Here is a 20,286-nt window from a genome sequence, read left to right as displayed (position 1 = left end):
TTTGGGGGCATCACGCTGGCTGGATTGGGGGAGGGGAGCATTTATGATATTGTTTGACATCAGTATGTCAAAATCGTAATAATTCATGTAAGATATGCCATCTCAGGTACTGTTAGAAAGGCTATAATGTGCTAAGTAAGTTGATAATGTTTATGTTCATGTGTTATATGTGTAATGGAAGTTATGGATATGGTTGATATATCTGTATTTCAAATTGTGCTGTTTGGGACACACCCCAGACAGGATGGCTGCAGAACAATAGCCTGCTTAATGGCCCATTAAGACATTCCCAGGTGCAAGTGGCCCAGGTGGAGAAGCCAGGGATATACCTGATGGGTCACCAGGACTTGCCCATGTGACTCTGGACTCCATTTTGGTTCCTGTAAAATTCCACAAGCAGCATGGCAGGGACCAGAGGATATATAAGGCAGAAGTCTTGGAATCCATTTTGTCTTCAATCCTGCTCAGCTTCCAGTCACCTATCTACTTTTGGACCAAGTCATCTGCAACTGAAGCTGTGAAACAAAGGACTGAGGCCCATCCAGGTACTGGATGTACACCAGAGGGACTATACAAGCCTGCAAACTCCACAATTCTCCTAGAAACCTGATATACATGGACTTTCAAATCATTTGTATGTATCTGATTGCTTTAATCCTTTAACATTTCTCTTATTGTTTGTTCCTTTCTTTTTATAATAAACCTTTAGTTTTAGTTACTAAAGGATTGGCTGGCAGCCTGGTATTTTGGGTAAGATCCACACTTCTATTGATCTGGTGCTGTGGCTGACCCTTTGGGATCAGGGGGAACCTTTTTAGTAAAGAGCAGAGAGTTTAAATAACTGGTCTCTCTTTATTGGACCTTGTGGCAGATTGGGAGCCCGAGTCTGAGATGCAGTAAAGGGGGCTGTGTGTATTTGTATTTTGGGCTTCTTGATAATCAGTGTGGGAAATCAGAAGCACTGTTTGTAGCTGTTTGGGACGTCTGACTTCAGTGTCACCCACCAGCGCTGGGAGAATCTGCTCTCCTTTTACAGCCTGCCCTGCCCTTGGCATTTTCAGGTGGCTGCCCTAGGCACAGAAGGGTCACAGTCAGTCCCCTTCTTTCCTAGCTTCTTCCAGCTTGGGAAAGATCTGTGCATGTGACGTGGGGGACTGCCCCCCATTGGTCAAGCAATCTCCGTTGTGTACCTGTTTCCTCTGTGAAGTCTTTAGGGATGTTCATTGGGAGAGCAGATTCCCCTTAATGGGCCATCAGCATGTCTGGCTACTCCATTGTTGTACCTGAAAAGCTGGTTTGGGTGTTCTCTACCTTCCAACATATTTCAGTAGCACATACAGAGCAAAACTTCATAACTTCACATACAATGGCAGCACATATAATCCAACATGATATTAATGTTTAGCAGACCAAGACTTTTAAAATGATACCTCATAAGGCATACATTGTACAAAACATATCATAATTATATGACATTGATGAATATGGGGTCTTGCTTTCAGACATACAGCGTCACACAGAGTTAACTTTATTTATTCATCTCAGGTTAAACTGGAAAGTATTCAGATTGTTCAGGTAGCTGTGTGAGCAGCTGGTCAGCTTTTAACTCATTTATGCTGCTTTGTCCATGACTCATGACTTTGTCTATGATTCTGTTTTACAATTACACAAGCAATTGTACTTGATTTCAAGCAACAGTATTTCACAAATATTTAATGGAAAAGGATATTCTCTCTCAATATTCTCTATTTACTGGGGCATATAGAAGTAAGACCCTAATAAAAAAGTATTAATTATTAGTAAAGATTTAAATCACATTGCCTATATACTTGGTTTGTGCCAAACAAAAAGTAAGACACAGAGATTACAACTGAATACAACCAAACTGAAACACAGGCCAAACATTCAGATAAGGGAGGTGTAGAAGACTAATATAGGAATAGTTCATGGAATGAGTAGTTCTTAAATAAGGATCTGCAGGAGAAGCAAGGGAAGAGCCTGTCAAAAGTCTTTTCCATGAAGGGCTGGGAGTGAAACTGCAATTCAGCAAATAACTTATATGAGGAACAGCATGGAGAAAAATCGGGGTGTTGTAATAGCGTTTATGAAGTCTCTTTTCTTAGCTGGCATTTGATTTGATGCAGAATTTTCACTGACACCTTTTTCAGTTTTGGATTGGTCAGAACCAAAACAATGGGGTGTGCAGAAGGATATGCAGAAAGAAGAACTTCATAAAGTAAACGTGCAGGGTTTTGAAATGTGATTGTGTTTGTGAAAATGACTATTACAGCCACAAAATATATAATGAAGAGGATAAAGAAGGAGATGAGAGATTTCATGGCATTGATATGGGCCTCCATACTGGGGTCTTTGAAACCAGTAACGTTGTTTTTCATTTTCTTGGTGTGTTTCCACAGAGAGGTGAGCAACAGGATGGATGAAACCAAGAATATGATTAAAGGGATGGTAGACACAAAGATTTGCATAGGTACAAAGAAGAGATATGGGATATCCTTAGCATTATTCAAGGTTGTGTTTCCTTCTGGGCTTTTTGTTGAGTTGCAGAAATCAGCCCCAACATCACTCCAGACTAATGGGATGGTAGTGACCAAGGACGCCACCAGGGACCCCAGGATCAGCCTTGGCACCAGCCAACCAATTCTAAGCTTCAGCCAGAGAAAGAGGGGTTGAGTGAAGTTGACAATCTTTACAGAGTAGAAGACGCTTAGCCAGGTAGCACACCAGACACTGACCATGTTTAGATAACTCCACAGGACACCAAATACTTTGTGTTTGCAACCTAGTGCAGAAGTCCTTGGAAAAATAACATAGGTGAAGTTGCTCAGCATTACAACCCATTGTAGGAGAAATCTGGAGATGCTCAGGAATGTCAGAATGAGCTCACAGGAGGCCAGCTTTCTGCTTTTGATCCAGTCAATCCAAATCACAACTATCGTAAATCCATTTCCCAGACTCGCAACAAGGGACTCAAGTCCTAAAAGGGTCAGCGAGATGAGAGCAAGTGTAGTAGGCATTTTTCTGTTTGTTGTTTTCAAAGCCTGCACTGATTGTTCTGTTCTTGGAGACCCTGCAAAAAGGAAATTGTTACTCCTGTGCTAGTCTCCTGGGATAATGGTACCGACCCTGTTGGTTGAAGCCTTTTCTAAGGGTAGGAACTGCATTCATGAGGATGCAAATCTCAAAAAGGATTCTGTTACTGATGGCCTCATCTACTGCCTCTATTTATACATTTCTTTCCAGAGTGCTGGGCATTTCTGTGAAAATCTTCATTTCCTTCTTCATTCCTTTCATTTCTTTCTCTCTCACTTCTTCATTTTAATTGTTTGACTTCTAAGTTATCTCACTGGATAAGTCCTACCGTGAAAAATTTAATGTAACCCACAGACCCAGCTCTTCTGTGTTCCTCCTTCTGAGCAGGTTAAGAGTAACTCCTATGGCTGTCAGTCAGCGTGGATAGCATGAGAGCTGGATGGAGTGAAGTGCTGCTGATTGTGTGGTGTCAGTTTATGTCAATTCTAGTGCTGTGACAGGGACCACTCGCCTCTTGAGCATCTCATAGTTCCTGCATGTGGTACTGCAGACCTATCCTGTGCTTTGCATCGCCTGTAGGTTGCCAAGATCTCTTGGCAGGTCTTCAATGGCTCAGCTCTCTGGCCAAGACATCAAGATCAAAATAAACCCCTTCTGAGATAGCTGAAGTCCTACAAATGTGTCTGTCTGCCTCACCAGGGACTTCAGCCCCAGCTCTGGGCCCTTTAAGTTCAGCCCTTTACTTGGGCTTGCAAATGAGCCTTGTGCCCTTCTCAGGGTTTTTGACACTTTGCTGTTGGCCACGGGGGGAACACAGGCCCTTCCACTACTCCGGGTCCCACCCCAGGGATCCTGTAAACAGCAGCGATGTACTGATCCTTCATTTAGTCGCTGTGACTTTCCAGATTATATGACAGGGGAAATCAAATAGAAAGCAACTGGACAGCCAACATGAAGAAAGCGCTATCTTAATCTTAGAGCTGAAAGGCTTCTGACAGGGTGGACTAGAGTTTCTTTCAAACTACACTAAAATTCTTCTTGATTTGAGACTGCAGTTTTATTTTTTTAAAAGCATATTAAATAAATATATAACAAGTGTACGGCTCACATTAAAATAAACAAAAATGAAGAAGAGCTCTGTGTGGCTCAAAAGCTTGTCTCTCTCATCAACAGAAGTTGGTCCAATAAAGGATATTACCTCACCCACCTTGTCTCTCTGATGTCCTGAGACTGACATGGCTACAACTGCACTGCATACAAAAATGTTAGTAGGTAGAACACAGAACAACATGTCAATGTGAGGATGATGCCCTGCTTTATTGGAGTAAGCCTTACCTACTGCATTTTCAGAAGTTCAAAAATCCAGGAGCTTTAAATGAGGCAAGAACAATGAAGGGAGAACACAAAGTCAGTGTTCACATCTCAGAACTGGAGCTATAGAAACTCTTTAATACTCCTCCATTAGACAAACAAGAGAAAGAGTTCATAGAATAGAATTATTTATTTTTTATCCTTTCTAGAGGCAAAAATATGTTTAAAATGATTATATTACCATCTTCTTTATCTACGTTTCCTGTCATTCCAGGTAATTAATTTATATATATTATTAAAAAAAAGGTGACTTTACATGTCTAGGCACTCTAACTGGCAGCCACAGACCACATTTGTTCCTTGGGATGTATTTAATCTGGCTGTAATCCTTTGATTTTGTTGTGTATTATGGTACATGTGTGATGTACGAGAGTGGAGTTACGGTTTTGCCCTCCAGTGTGCATGTGATTCATTTTATGTGTATATTGTGTGATATGCTCGTTTTGGAGGGCACAGATTTTAGTAGTGGTGGGGCACGGTCAAATGTTTAATTTATATCCCACACATACGCGCTGAATCATCTGTTTTGAGAATACAATCTGATGGTGCTCCGGTGTCTTCAATGGGAATGGAGAATATTCCTCCAGCTGATTCCAGCTCTGTTAATTTTTTGTCAATAATGCATGTAACATATGACACACTTTACATTATTTTGATTGGTCTCTCCCCCAAGGCCACCTCTTTGCCTCCACAGCTTTTAAATGACCCATCCCTGAGGCATAAAAACCTCCTTGAAACAGAGAGGAAATACCCTCCACCCCAGCAGACACCAGCTTTAGTCTTCTCTGGGGCCAGAAAGTCCGTAATACTGTTCATCAGTCTCATCTCAACAGATGAGACTCTTTGTCTTCACAAACTAGTAAAGCTGGGCTTGCAGTTCTGTTTTTGTATTGTACCATAATTATTCCTGCCCCCTGTAGCTGTTGTCATTCTCCAGTGAATTCAGTCCATACAACTCCCATGATACTTACCCAGTGACCTGGAAATGTTTTTGAAAAAGGTGTTTTGGTAAAACAGAGAATGCTGATTCTGTGTCCCACTTTACCTGTGTCAGAACCCCATCAGCCTGTAATATAATCCAAAAAGGTTGCATATAGGAATTTCCTTACTTCAAGATGAACAAGCCAGGCTTGAGCAAGGGCAATTTAGCCTCTCCGATTGCAGATCTTCTTCATCATAACTACCTGGTTGCAAATATGGTCTCCTCTCTCTTCTTCTGTAGCTCTTTCCTATGGTGAAGGAAGGTGCCTAAGCAGAAATTCTGCTACACGTAGTCTGTTTGGTGCAACATATATTTGAGTAAGGCATCACCAATTCCTACAGGCCCAAAACAGAGGCAAATAAAAATGGCAGGAATCTGAATCATGTGATCTGATATGTAACAAACTGATGTCCTTTTGTTATGTCCTCCCATCTCTGTCTTACTTATTGGTTGTTGCTCTTGTGACCATCCATCTTCTCTGGCCCTGACATGTCTTGACAAATCCTGACATGTAAACCTCCTCTTCACAGAAATTGTTTTGGTTCTGAAATAGATGATTCTGTTTATCACCTATAATTAGCAAACAGTTGATACAGTGTATGTAAAACCAGTCATTTGTTTGCAGTCACTGCAGAGCATTCTAAATAGGAAAATGCAAAGATATATGCATGAAATAGAAAGTCAGTAACAGAACCCTTCCCTAATTTGCAGTTCAATGCACCTCTGTCTTTGGTGATTAACTATTGGAAGAGCAAATAAAGCTGTCCTTGGTTTTTTCCTCTTCCTTCTCATGTACTTGCAAAATGCTTTCTTGTTACCCATTATGTCCCTAGCTAATTTAATTTCATTTTGTACTTTGGCCTTTTTAATTCTGTACCTACAAGTGTGGGCTGTATTTTAATATTCATTCTTCATAATAGGACCTAGATTCTACTTTGTGTGTGACTCTCTTTCTTTTGAGTTTCAGGGAGCTGAAGATCTTCTGCTAAGCCAGGGTGGTCTGTGTTCTGCTGCCTGGTGTGCGGCACCACTGAGAGTGCCAAATTCAGGACAGACTGTAAGAATCATAGAATCATAGAATATTAGAGTTGGAAGGGACCTCAGGAGGTCATCTAGTCCAACCCCCTGCTCAAAGCAGGACTAACCTCAGCTATATCATCCCAACCAGGGCTTTGTCAAGCCTCAGCTTAAAAACCTGTAAGGATGGAGATTCCACCACCTCCCTAGGTAACCCATTCCAATGCTTCACCACCCTCCTAGTAAAAAACTTTTTCCTAATGTCCAACCTAGACCTCCCCCTGCAACTTGAGACCGTTGCTCCTTGTTCTGTCATCTGCCACCACCGAGAACAGCCTAGCCCCATCCTCCCTGGAACCCCCTTTCAGGTAGTTAAAAGCCGCTATCAAATCCCCCCTCACTCTTCTCTTTTGCAGACTAAACAAGCCCAGTTCCCTCAGCCTCTCCTCATAAGTCCTGTGCTCCAGCCCCCTAATCATTTTGGTTGCCCTCCGCTGCACTCTCTCCAAATTGTCCACATCTTTTTTGTAGTGGGGGGCCCAAAACTGGACACAATATTCTAAATGCGGCCTCACCAATGCCGAATAGAGGGGAATAATCACTTCCCGTGACCTGCTGGCAATGCCCCTCCTAATGCAGCCCAATATTCCATTAGCCTTCTTGACAACCAGGGCACACTGCTGACTCATATCCAGCTTTTTATTCACCGTTACCCCCAGGTCCTTTTCTGCAGAGCTGCTGCCCAGCTCGTCGGTCCCCAGTCTATAGCTGTGCATGGGATTCTTCCTTCCTAAGTGGAGGACTCTGCACTTGTCCTTGTTGAACCTCATTAGATTTCTTTTGGCCCAATCCTCCAATTTGTTTAGGTCACTCTATATCCTATCCCTACCTTGCAGGGTATCTACCACTCCCCCCAGCTTAGTGTCGTCCGCAAACTTGCTGAGGGTGCAATCTACCCCATCCTCCAGATCATTAATAAAGATGTTGAACAAAACCGGCCCCAGGACCGACCCCTGGGGAACTCCGCTTGTGACCGGTTGCCAGCTAGACATGGAGCCATTGATCACTACTTGTTGAGCCCTATGCTCTAGCCAGTTCACTATCCATTTTATAGTCCATTCATCCAACCCATACTTCTTTAACTTGCTGATAAGAATACTGTGAGAAACCGTATCAAAAGCTTTGCTAAAGTCAAGGTATATCACATCCACCGCCTTCCCCACATCCACAGAGCCAGTCACCTCATCATAGAAAGCAATCAGGTTGGTCAGGCATGACTTTCCCTTGGTGAATCCGTGTTGACTGTTCCTGATCACCTTCCTCTCTTCCAAGTGCCTTAAAATGGATTCCTTAAGGACCTGCTCCATGATCTTTCCAGGGATTGAGGTGAGGCTGACCGGTCTGTAGTTCCCCGGATCCTCTTTCCTCCCTTTTTTGAAGATGGGCACTATATATGCTTTTTTCCAGTCCTCAGGGACCTCCCCCTGTTGCCACGAGCTTTCAAAGATAATAGCCAATGGCTCTGAAATCACCTCAGCCAACTCCCTCAGCACCCTCGGGTGGATTGCATCCGGCCCCATGGACTTGTGTATGTCCAATCCTTCTAAATAGTCTTGAACCTGTTCCTTCAGCACTGCGGGATGTTTGCCTCCTTCCCATTCTGTGCCACCCAGTACAGCAGTCTGGGAGCTGATCTTGTCTGTGAAGACAGAGGCAAAAAAGGCATTGAGTACCTCAGCTTTCTCCACATCCTCCGTCACTAGGTCGCCTCCCTCTTTCTTTAAGGGGCCTACACTTTCCCAAATCTTCCTCTTGTTGGCAACATGCCTGTAGAAACCCTTTTTGTTCCCCTTCACGTCCCTTGCTAGCTGCAACTCCAATTGTGCTTTGGCCTTCCTCATTTCATTCCTGCACGTTCGAGCAGTGTTTATATAATCCTCCCTAGTCATCTGACCAAGCTTCCACTTCTTGTAAGCTTCTTTTTTGCGTTTAAGTTCGCCAAAGACTTCTTTGTTAAGCCAAGCTGGACGCCTACCATATTTGCTATTCTTTCTGCACATCGGGATGGTTTGCTCTTGTGCCCTCAATAAGGTCTCCTTAAAATACAGCCAGCTCTCTTGGGTTCCTTTCCCCCTCATATTAGCCTCCCAGGGAATCCTGCCCATCAGTTCCCTGAGGGAATCAAAGTCCGCTTTTCTGAAGTCCATGGTCCGTATCCTGCTGTTCCCCTTTCTTCCTTTCATCAGGATCCTGAACTCGACCATCTCATGGTCACTGCTGCCTAGGTTGCCACCCACTTCTACTTCCCCTACCAAATCTTCCCTGTTTGTGAGCAGCAGGTCAAGAGAAGCACGGCCCCTAGTTGGTTGCTCCAGCACTTGCACCAGGAAATTGTCAGCGACACTCTCCAAAAACTTCCTGGATTGTTTGTGCTCTGCTGTATTGCTCTTCCAGCAGATGTCAGGGTGATTGAAGTCTCCCATGAGAATCAGGCCCTGTGAACTGGAAACTTTCCCCAGTTGAGTAAAGAAAGCCTCATCTACCTCATCCTCCCGGTCTGGTGGTCTGTAACAGACACCCACCACGACATCACACTTATTGTTCTTGCTTCTAAGCTTAACCCAGAGACACTCAACTGACTTATCTCCAGTTTCATACTGGAGCTCAGAGCAGTCATAGTGCTCTCTTACATACAGTGCAACTCCTCCCCCTTTTCGCCCCTGCCTGTCCTTCCTGAACAGTTTATACCCATCCATGACAGCGCTCCAATCGTGAGAGTTATTCCACCAAGTCTCAGTTATTCCAATCATGTCGTAGTTTCTTGACTGTGCCAGGACTTCCAGTTCCTCTTGCTTGTTTCCCAGGCTTCTTGCATTTGTGTACAGGCACTTGAGATAAGTAGCCGACTGGCCTACTTCCACAGTATGAATCGGGAGGCCTCCCCTGCTGCCCCCTCCTCCTTCTGCTTCCATGCGGTGTCCCTCTTCCACACTAACCTTCGGGCTTAGGTCCCCGTCCCCCGTCAAAACTAGTTTAAAGCCCTCCTCACTAGGTTAGCCAGCCTGTCTGCGAAGATACTCTTCCCTGTCTTTGTTAGATGAATCCCGTCTCTTCCTAGTAGTCCTTCTTCCTGAAACAACATCCCATGATCGAAGAATCCAAAGCCCTCTCTTCGACACCACCTGTGTAACCACGCATTTACTTCCACAATGCGACGGTCCCTACCTGGGCCTTTTCCCTGAACAGGGAGGATGGATGAGAACACCACTTGCGCTTCAAACTCCTTTATCTCTTTTCCCAGAGCCACATAGAAGTGGGGCAAACACACCCCAAAACTGGTGGTTTATTTTATCATTAGAATTCACCAAGCCAGTGACAAAAGTGGGCTCCTGTATCACTATACTAGTTCGCAGAGAGCCACACCACAGTCCCCTAGGCACTCCAGCCCCTGGTTATCACCCAGACAACTGGTTTTTTTGATGAGAGGTTACTGAAAACCAGATTCACCACATATAAATGTCTTCCATCCCAAAGCATCAGCCACTTCTCTGGGTCAATATATAACTCAGATCTTACCCAAAAAACACGTTCGTAGCCAGCCCTTTAGTAACTAACAACTAAAGGTTTAATAATATAAAAAGAAAGAAAAGAAGAGAGTTATCAAAGGGTTAAAAGAATTATTTACATTACAAATGATTTTCAGAGTTTGCAAATCAGGATCATAGCAGTGATGTTAAATCTGCTAGTTTTGTAATAAGTCTCTCTTGTTCACCCAATAGATTGGAGGTCATCAATCTTTTGTTCAAAGCTCTTTGTTAGAAATTATGTCCAGAAGTGGGCAGCAGGATTGAAGACCAAGCAGTGATATCATATAACTTAGTTCACGTGCATAGAAAGTTACTGGTCAATATGGGGTCCAAGATCACGTGAGCATGGAAATCTACTGGTAAAAGCTGTTGTCTTAGGTCACATACCCTTGTCACAGGTCCTTACATGCTTTGCTGAATCATAGGGGCAGCCGTTGGCTCCACGCTTTCTGAGTCGTCTCCAGGAAGTGCTCACTGAAGAGCTGATTCCTCTTAATGGCCCATCACCACATGGATGGCCCATCAACCAGTGATGGCTAGTCTGAATGTAAATTTTTCTGGTGGGAGTCACCAAGGAACAGAACGTGTTTGAGATAAAAATACATAGCCAAAATTCATAACTTCAGCTACAAAGAGGACACATGCATAAAATCAGGATGATCATGTATAGCAGATTACCGTTTTTCCATTGATCCCTTATATGACTTACTTTGTATCAGATTTCATGCAAATGTGCAACCGTGGTGATATATTACAGATTGTAACTAGTGTATACCTGGTTATCATTATTTTTTATACAGCATCACATGGTCTTTTGCCATACTTCCTATCTTTCCTATACATTGGTGTAATTTGATCATGTGCCCTTAATAATGTCTCTTTAAAAAAACTGCCAACTCTCCTGAACCCTTTTCCCCCTTAGACTTGCTTCCCTCAGCCTCTCCTCATAAGTCTTGTGCTCCAGCCCCCTAATCATTTTTGTTGCCCTTCGCTGGACTCTCTCCAACTTGTCCACATCCTTTCTGTCGTGGGGGGCCCAAAACTGGACACAATACTCCAAATCAGCCTCACCAATGCCAAATAGAGAGGAATAATCACTTCCCTCAATCTGCTGGCAATGCTCCTACTAATGCAGCCCAATATGCTATTAGCCTTCTTGGCAACCAGGGCACACTGCTGACTCATATGCAGCTTCTTATCCACTGTAACCCTCAGGTCCTTTTCTGCAGAACTGCTGCCTAGCCGGTCAGTCGGTCCCCAGTCTGTAGCTGTGCATGGGATTCTTCCATCCTAAGTGCAGGACTCTGCACTTGTCCTTGTGGAACCTCATCTTTTGGCCCAATCCTCTAATTTGTCTAGGTCACTATGTATCCTATCTCTGCCCTTTTGGTTCCTACTGCTACAATGCTGATTCCTCCTGAAACCTGCTACCCACGAGGCAGGCCATTTATCCTGTTTTAAAGCAGACAGTCCTGCTTCTATAAGATTTGTCCCCCATCCGGTACTGAGACAAAACCAGTTGTGGTTTTGTCCAGTACCGGACTAGGGATGCCGTTTTGAAGAATGCACCTCTACACCCCTGCCAGTGTGATCTCTCATGCACCATGCGTGTGAGGTCATGCCAGTGACGGTGGGGCAGCGTGCTTTTCAAAATGGCATCCCCTGCGTGGCATGATCTTGCATACACCATGTGAGGTCATGCTGGTAGGGATGATTCGCTCTTCTAAAGAGCATCCCCTATGTGGTGTGATCTTGCATGCATCTTGTGTGGTCATGCTGGTGATGGTGGAGCAGCACAGTCTTCAAAATGGCATCCCCTGCGTGGCATGACCTTGCATGAACCATACATTTGCGAGGCTGTGTACCAGAATGTTCAGTATTCTGGGAATGGGTGAGTGGCCATTCTACTACTTACCCTCTGTTCTTATCAGGGTTAACTGTGCCTAAGCTAAAACTGAATATGCCACCTCTCTGCCACCCACTTCCTTACTCACCGGAAGAAGCTATTGAGGAGTACCTCGGTTTTTATCCCATATTTCATAGCATGCTAGTCTTGATTTAAAGACCTTAACTGATGAAGAATCCACCATGCCTCTTGCCAAGTTGTTGTAAGGGTCAGTTTTCTTCTCTGTTAAAAATGTGCACCTTATTTTCGGTCTAAATTGTCTAACTTCAGCTTCTGAATTGGCTCTAGTTATACTTTTGTCTGCTAGACTGAGAGCACTGTACAATCAGAAATGTCTTCCCGTGTAGGTACTTATGTGTTTCTAACGAGAGGCACAATTTAATGTGGCCATTACATGCTGATCATTTCATATGTGGTCAGTTTCTTGACTTTTTCCAGTGCAGTTCACAAACTAATCAGTAGAATTCATGACTATGATAAAACCTATTTGCTATAATCCTAGCAATGGACTCAGTTACTAAAATCACTACAAGGAAAAAAGGCTGGAAATGTTTCCCTTATCACCACCAACTCCTACCATATTTCTGGAGTTTCAGAGGAAATTTCACCAGCACAATTCATATAGAAAATTCAGCGGAAGATGTATTTATTCTATTAGTAGTTAATCAAGTGTGGAGCTGCATTAACGAGGGAAGGGTTCTGTTACTTTTTTCCATTACATGCACATATCTTTGCATTTACCATCTGGAGTGATCTATCGGTGAATGCAAACAAATGATTGATTTTACATACACAATAACAACCATTCGCTAATTACAGGATGTGACCAGAATTTATTGCAGAGCTGAAACAATTTCTATGAAGAGAGGACTACATGATACCATCCCATTTGGTAAACAAATTGGGCTTTAGAACCTGTATGATCTATTATAAATTACCAAAGCCCTGGGCAACATTAGCTTTAAAACACTAATAACCATAAGATTCCGGGTTATCATACTGCCAACTACTTGCAACTCCAATGAGTCCAACTCCAATCATTTTCACGGGCCAAGTGATTTCCTTAAATGTGCTAGATTAAATTTAAAATTGTCGTTTTGTATGGCATCCCTCATATTTCAAGGACATGACCATGTCACCATCACCCTCAAGGATGGAGCAGTTTCACACAATTCATATTTTCAAGCTTTTCTTTGCAACCAAGAAGGCAAGATGCCATTTTTGTGTGTCTAAAATAAATAAATAAAGAAAAACTTACGTTTTGACACCACATGACCTTAATCCAACCCTATCTATGGTTTATCTGCACCTCACTGAGCGGAAGCTGTGACACTAGGCCCGAAAAAGCCAAGCAACGTTACAAATTGCATGGCCCAAATCTGACCTTTAAAGATATATTATAGGAAAATACAACGGTAGTGAGGGTCACTCCTTATAAGTAGAACATAGCTTTGGTATGCAAGTGTGTTGTTGGTAGTTATTTACATTAGAGGTTAGCAATGTAGATAAACTGCTCTCCTGTCTATCACTGGTCTATGGATTAAGAATTCAAAAGGAACATATGAACATTTAGATAGAACTTTGACTGTAACAATACTATTGTTTGTATTTCTCTTTGAAGTTTAGGTAGTAAATAGTTGTAAATGGTTGTAAATGGCCGATTACCTTGTGCTAATGTAACTGGTTATTGGTGTGCACAGGACATAGGAGATGATACTTCACAGTCCCAAGTAATCATCTATTAATTGTTCAAGCAGACACCTGCTGTCAAGAAAATATCAGTCAGCCAGCATGGCTCTATAAAAGACTCGAGTGGACTGATCTTTTTTATCTCATATCTGTCCAACCTCGTCAGGGAAGGTTTGGATCGCAAGATTGAGATCCGAGCACCAGCCTGGAATCACCCTGCTAATTCTCATGGGAGAATTTGAACAAACTTTGCACACATGGACTATTTAGTCTTCATTTCTCTGGACTTGATTTCTAACAAAGAAGCTCTAAACAAGGACTGACGACCTCCAAGCTATTTGCTTAATTTCAGAGACTTTGCCATTTAAAAACTTTGCAATTCAGTTATCATCTCTATTTTGAAACTGACCTAAGAGCTTTATTTTCATCTGTGTGTGTATATCGACCTTTTAACCATTACTCTTTCCTTTTTTTAAATAAATGTTAGTTTAGTTAATAAACATTGGCTTCAAGCGTGTGTTTGGGTAAGATCTGAACTATTCATTGACCTGTTTGGTAATGTGTCTGATCCTTTGGAATTGGTAGAACTTTTTTACATGTGATGGATTAAGATTTTCAATAATCCTCATCATATTTGACTTGGCTGTCTGGATGCTAGCCAATGGGTTGGATAGTTTTAAGGGAACTGTATTTTGTCTTCTGAATGACCAGTGAGGTCATCAGAACTTGTTTGCTGCTGGCTTGGTATATCTAATGGAAGAAAACCCACCATTATGCAGGGCTTTGCCTGCCCCACTCTTTGAAGTTTGCCCCGTTTAAGCGATCTCAGCAGGGCTCCCCTGGACCCCAATGTTACAGAAGCTCAGCAGAGCAGGCACTGTCACACCGTGAACATCTGTGCAATCTATCATGGGCAGCATCCTGTCTTTGTGTGTCAAGTAGGTGGAGTTTGGTTTCTGGATGGAATTTAAAATAGTAACACAACATCCTCCTCTCCCGCTACATTTCTATCTAGGAATATTTATGATGTGAATCTTTGAGCCTGGTCTAGCTCCAATTGACTGGTTTTATAGCTCTTTAACTCCCCTGGCATCAGTGGAGTTACTCCGACTTCACACTAATGAGAGAAGAATTGGCTTCACTGTGTCTCTTCTTCTAAATTCATCTCTCAGACAGGGATACTAAGATTAGCATAAATTGCCATCATTCAATGAGCATCATTCATTCCATTCAGAGGCCAGAAGACACTTCTACTGATATGCTGGAGTTACTCTTATCTAGTTGAGAGAAAGTGGGGAATAGTGTCCATGGAGTGCATTGCATTTTTCAAAGTTAGCTCCCAATAAATTTTTTCTGGTAACCTACCCTAGGGATCATATAATTCAGATAAATATTGGGGGATGGAAGGAAGGCAAAGATGGAGAGAAAGGTGGAAGGGTGAAGAAAAAATAGCTTCTCAAAATAGCACAGCACTGCAGATGGAGACAGTAAATACATTCAAAGTATATGAGAGCATTAGTAATAGACTCTTCTGAGATTTGCATCCCTATGAATGGAGTAGGTCCTATATTTAGAAAAAGCTTAAACTAATCTTAGTATCAAAGGCAGAATACCAGTCAAGAACTCAGTTCTCTTCCATCAGTCACAGAGAATATGTCAGTATTCCAGGTCTTCATATTTCCCCCAAGATATAAGAATATCTGGGTGGGTCTGGGAAGCAACTCCAGATATACATTACTTTAAATATCTATAGGGCATTAATAAGCTTGTATAAGAAAGGCTGTACAGTAGAACCTCAGAGTTACGAACACCTCGGGAATGGAGGTTGTTCATAACTCTGAAATGTTCCTAACTCTGAACTGAACTGTTATGGTGGTTCTTTCAGAAGTTTACAACTGAACATTGACTTAATACAGCTTTGAAACTTTACTATGCAGAAAAAAATGCTGCTTTCCCTTAATTTTTTTAGTAGTTTGTTTAACGCAGTGCTGTACTATATTTGCTTTTTGTGTGGGGGTGTCTCTGCTGCTGCCTGATGGCATACTTCCAGTTCCAAATGAGATGTGTGGTTGACCGGTCAGTTTGTGACTCTGGTGTTCGAACTCTGAGGTTCTACTGTAGTATCAAATCACTGCCGCTTCCTGATATTTGTTTGAGCACAGGGAAGGGTGGAATGTGGTGAGGCTGCCAGAATACACCTGGCAGGTCTGGCATTAGTGATTATCAAATAAACAGTATTATTGTCCAGCATCCTGGAGTCTGATCTTGCTCTCACTGTGGTGAGTGGAAGTTCTGCCATTTACTTTGATTAAAGTGGAGCAGGCAGGGAGGTTGGGGAAGCTCCTTCACTGGAGGTTTACAAAAGAAGGCTGGATAGCCATTTGCCTTGGATAGTTTAGATACAACAAATCCTGTATCTTGGCAGGGGTTAGACTAGATGACTCTGGCGGTCCCTTCTAACCCTGTGATTCTATGACTCTAGGCCATAGACTGAAGAAGCTGGAAATGACACTTGTGACATGCATTCTGATACTTTCCCCTGCATCTCTGAAGTGCTCCATGATAATTTTCTCTCAGTGACACCAGATCAAATACTCTCAGTTTACAGATTTAAAAAGAAAAGATCCTTTTACTGCCTTTGATGCAAACTCCACATGTGATTTGAGAATCAGGCTGGTGTACTTCTCATATATCAACACAGATAAAGCTTTTTTCTGACCAAATTCTTCTCAGTGTCACTTGTGCAACCTCAATGCCTTCACATTGGCCCCAGATGACACCTGTGCAATTTCATTTGCTTTATTTGGTTTGCAAAATGTAATTCATTGGAACTCAGAAACCAGTTCTGTTGTTGCATAAGAAGGAATAGAATCCAGTTCCCTTTCTCTGAGCTCTGCAGGGTAAGTGGAAATAAAAAGCAATGAAAACTCATTTTAGTCACTGAAATCCAACAATCTGAATATGTGCAGAGAGCAGATGTGACGAGTAAGAACGTGCCATTATTTGTTATTCATCAGCCTTGAAATGCTTGCAATGTGTTGCAAAGTTCATGAATACTCAAAGCTTCAGGAGTTAGGATTTGTTTGAATTTTCATAATGGAAATATGTTATTCGTTATTTCCCTCTTTACAATATTTCAGCCATCAGAGAAACAATGCTATTTGACTTTGGCGTCCAACTACCAAAACAAACAGCAATCAATCAATAAGAACAGTTGCAAACATCTGATAAGTTGAAAATTATTTGTGCAAACTATTTGGTGAATATTTCAGAGCAACGAACACATTTGATGGAAATCTGCATGGATTCACTAACCAAAAACGGGCTTGAATTCTTTGTAATGGATAATTCAAACAGCTCTAGCTGGGATGGAGACCAGCAGCCTTGAATTCAGCCTGGATAAAAAGAATATGAAATTGTTTAATTTGGCGTTCGTAACAAATATAGAGAACTCTACAGCCTCACCCTTGAAGGAGAAGTGAGTCAGATTTCTAGTGTACATCTTAGATAGGGAACTGTGATTTCACCTTTGAGTTACTTGAATATTTTGTTTGAAAAGTTAATTTGTGAGAACAGAAAAGGAATTGCCAGATTCTCTCCTTCAGGCATCCAGGAAAGAGGAGACCGATGAAAGAAGCCCAGAATGGGAGGCAAAGAAGGGACAAGAATAGTCTTCCAGGCAGAGGAGGAGGAATGGGAGAAAACAGTACATTATTTGAAGCTACCAAGCACTTGCAGAGGAAAGACTTACTGTTACTGTGCACCAGGATGCGGTATCGGTATTTGAAGTGGTAAAATGGCAGGAAGGTGGCATTCTCTCTTACAGGCAAGCGTTGCAATGATGCCGGCACTACGAGACATTGGAGAATTCTGCTCTGTGATTACTCCCACTTTGTTCACTCAGCATGTGGCTCTCCAGCTCTTCCTAACTCAGTAGCACCATTATAGGGTCTCTTAATGTCCCACTTGTTACGAATAGGAGATGAAGCATTGTCCTGTTATTCAGGCCCAAACCTAGATCTTGGAAGATGTAGGGTCTATTTTCTGCACCACCACAGACCTCTTGTGTGAACTTTTGCACATCACTTATGCTCTGAGTTTCTTGTTTGAAAAAATGAAGATAACAATAATATCCCACAGGAGTGCTGTGAGGATAAATCCATTAAGAATTGTGAGGTGCTCAGTTACTGTGGCAATAAGGGACAGATAAATACCTTATATAGATTATTTTGTTAATGGTCTAACGTTTAACTTTCTCAATAACCACAAGTTATGTTACCCCTCTTACTTTATTTACTAAGAGTGCATGAAAAATTTGCCAGCTTACAAAAGCAGATTTGCATGACTCCTTTCTTAAAGATGAAAATATGTTAAAACCAGAAAGCTTCATAGCTATGCGTTTTGTCAAGTCAAGCTCCCCAACCGGACACAAAAGCAGACACAAGGGAACACAGGAGAAGAGGCAAAGGAAAACATTTGATGTTCCTTTTCTGGGCTGCTGATAGACACATGATTGGGTTGTCAGCCTCAGGCTGGAGTTGTAGCTATTTTCTTAAGTAAGCAGAGTCCTTTGTCTGGGTTGGAAGACTAAATGGGAGGGAAGATCCTGCTGGAGGATGAACTTTACCCCCTCTCGCCCTTTACCAGGAATCAGCAGAAAGAACGTCAGATGTGGGAGCGGAAACCAAATTCTAGACCAGTTAAGATACATTGGGAAAACCTAAGAACCATCAATGCCAAAGGTAATGATAACGACACCCGTTAGACTCAGAGATTTGGAGAGCAAAGTAAATAAGAAAAGCAAAGAACAGATACAGATAAAACAAAAAAGCAAAGACCCTTTTCCATCCTTTAACCTCATGCTCCCCCCTTTTTTCTTTCTCATCATTATACTTCCCAGTCCATGAAATTATCAGGCTGTTCATAGTAATCTTTCCAGAGGTATCTGGTAGATTTTCCAAGCCAAACAAACTTAATTCACATACAAGGAAGCCTTGAGTAAAGCACATTCTCAAAAACATATCAGCAAGAGTCCAGTTCTCAAAACAAAGTTCCAGAATGCATGGGTTGAAAATGCTTAAAATATTTTTTTAGGCCTTTCCTTAAATTTCAGGTAATAGTGTCCATTTAACAGGACTTAAATCTGTATCCGCTCTGCCACAGACTTCCTGTCTGACCTTGGTCATAGCACTTAATTTCTCTGTGCCTCTGTTCCTCACCTGTAAAATGGGGGTAATAATACTTCCTTTTTCCCACCCTTGTCTGTCTCGTCTACTTTGATTATGAGCTCTTTGAGGCAGGGACTTCCACCTATGATGTGTTTGTACTGGGCCTAGCAGAATCGGGCCCTGATCTTGGGTAAGGCCTCTCGCTTATTAATTATTGTTATTAATAATAATAAATGAATAATGTTGCAGGAAAATCACACAGGTTGATCTTACCATCATGGCAACCTTTCATTAAATTACATCTCTTGAGAGACCCTGCTCTTCTGAAGCACTTTCACCAAGGCCCCTTTCACCTCCTTGTTCCTCAGACTGTATATCATGGGGTTAAACATGGGGGTGATGACACTATAGAACAGAGAGATCATTTTGTCCTGAGCTGCTGAGTGGCTAGACCCGGGTCTCATGTACATGAACATGGCACTGCCGTAGAACAGCACCACCACGGCCAGGTGGGAGGAACAGGTGGAGAAAGCTTTGCGCTGTTTGTCAGCTGAGCGGATCCTCAAGATGGCCGCCAGAATGCGGATGTACGAGAAGGAGATGAAAGAGATGGGAGTGAGCAGGGTGAAGAGGCAGCCTGCCAGGGTCACCGTTTCGACAAGTCGGGTGTCAGCGCAGGCCAGTTTCAGAACGGCTGGCATTTCACAGAAGAAGTGGTGTATCAGGCTGGGGCCACAGAAGGGCAATTTCCAGGTCAGCACAGTGTGGACCACTGGCAATATGAGGCCACACGTCCAGGAAGCCACAGCTAATTTGATGCACACTCCCCTGTTCATGAGCAGGGTGTAATGCAGTGGGCGGCATATTGCCACATACCGATCATACGCCATCTCTGCCAGGAGCATACATTCAGTGGTAGCCAAGACCAAGAAGAGATACATCTGGGCAGCGCAGCTGGCCAATGAGATGGTTTTTCTCGGTCTCAGGAAGTTGGCCAGCATTTGAGGAACAGTGCTGGATGTATAGCAGATGTCCACACAGGAGAGCTGGCTCAGGAAGAAATACATGGGGGTGTGGAGTCGAGAATCCATCCAGATTAGCACCAGTATGATCCCGTTCCCTGCCAGAGTAATGGTGTAGATGACGGAGAACAGCCAGAAGAGGAAGAACCGCATCTTCGGGTCACTGGAGAGACCCAGCAGAAGGAATTCTGTCACTGACGTTTGGTTCCCCATCTCTGCTCTACGTTCTCTGCAAAGATAGAAACACAACGTGAAATGTACATTCCCAGAGTGGCACACGTACTCCGTGAGGAGTGATCGTCTGGGTACAAGCAGCACTGACTGCCCCCGGAGGTGCTGCCAGACTGAACATGGCAATTGCCACACACCGGATTTTAGTGTTTTCCTATTCAGTTGAGACTATTTGTCCCTTTGACAGGTCAAAATAAATATAAAAACCAGCACTTTGCATCTTCAAAGTGCTTTATTAACACAATAATAATAATACCAGCTA

The 20,286-nt window shown here is 42.8% G+C and overlaps 2 protein-coding genes across 2 annotated transcripts; both read right to left on the bottom strand.

Moving 5' to 3' along the window:
* Nucleotides 1-2,102: 2,102 nt before the first annotated feature.
* LOC137167743 (taste receptor type 2 member 7-like) lies at nt 2,103-3,186 on the bottom strand. The gene is given in 2 exon segments (XM_067570029.1): nt 2,103-3,084; nt 3,086-3,186. Coding segments are annotated over 2 exon segments (1,083 nt in total).
* Nucleotides 3,187-19,067: 15,881 nt separating this feature from the next.
* Nucleotides 19,068-20,006, bottom strand: LOC137167751 (olfactory receptor 2A12-like). Its single transcript, XM_067570035.1, has one exon. It carries the CDS (start codon nt 20,004-20,006, stop codon nt 19,068-19,070), a length of 939 nt encoding a protein of 312 aa, XP_067426136.1.
* Between the last annotated feature and the right edge of the window lie 280 nt (nt 20,007-20,286).

The sequence above is a fragment of the Emydura macquarii genome, unplaced genomic scaffold, assembly GCF_026122565.2.
Source record: "Emydura macquarii macquarii isolate MOO-44397 ecotype Brisbane River unplaced genomic scaffold, CSIRO-AGI_Emac_v2 contig_2979, whole genome shotgun sequence".
Classification (NCBI taxonomy): Eukaryota; Metazoa; Chordata; order Testudines; family Chelidae; genus Emydura; species Emydura macquarii.
This window is presented reverse-complemented; position numbering and strand designations above follow the sequence as displayed.

Coding starts and splice junctions, on each gene's coding strand:
- LOC137167751 (XM_067570035.1), bottom strand. CDS start 20,006: ATGGGGAACCAAACGTCAGTGACAGAATTCCTTCTGCTGGGTCTCTCC.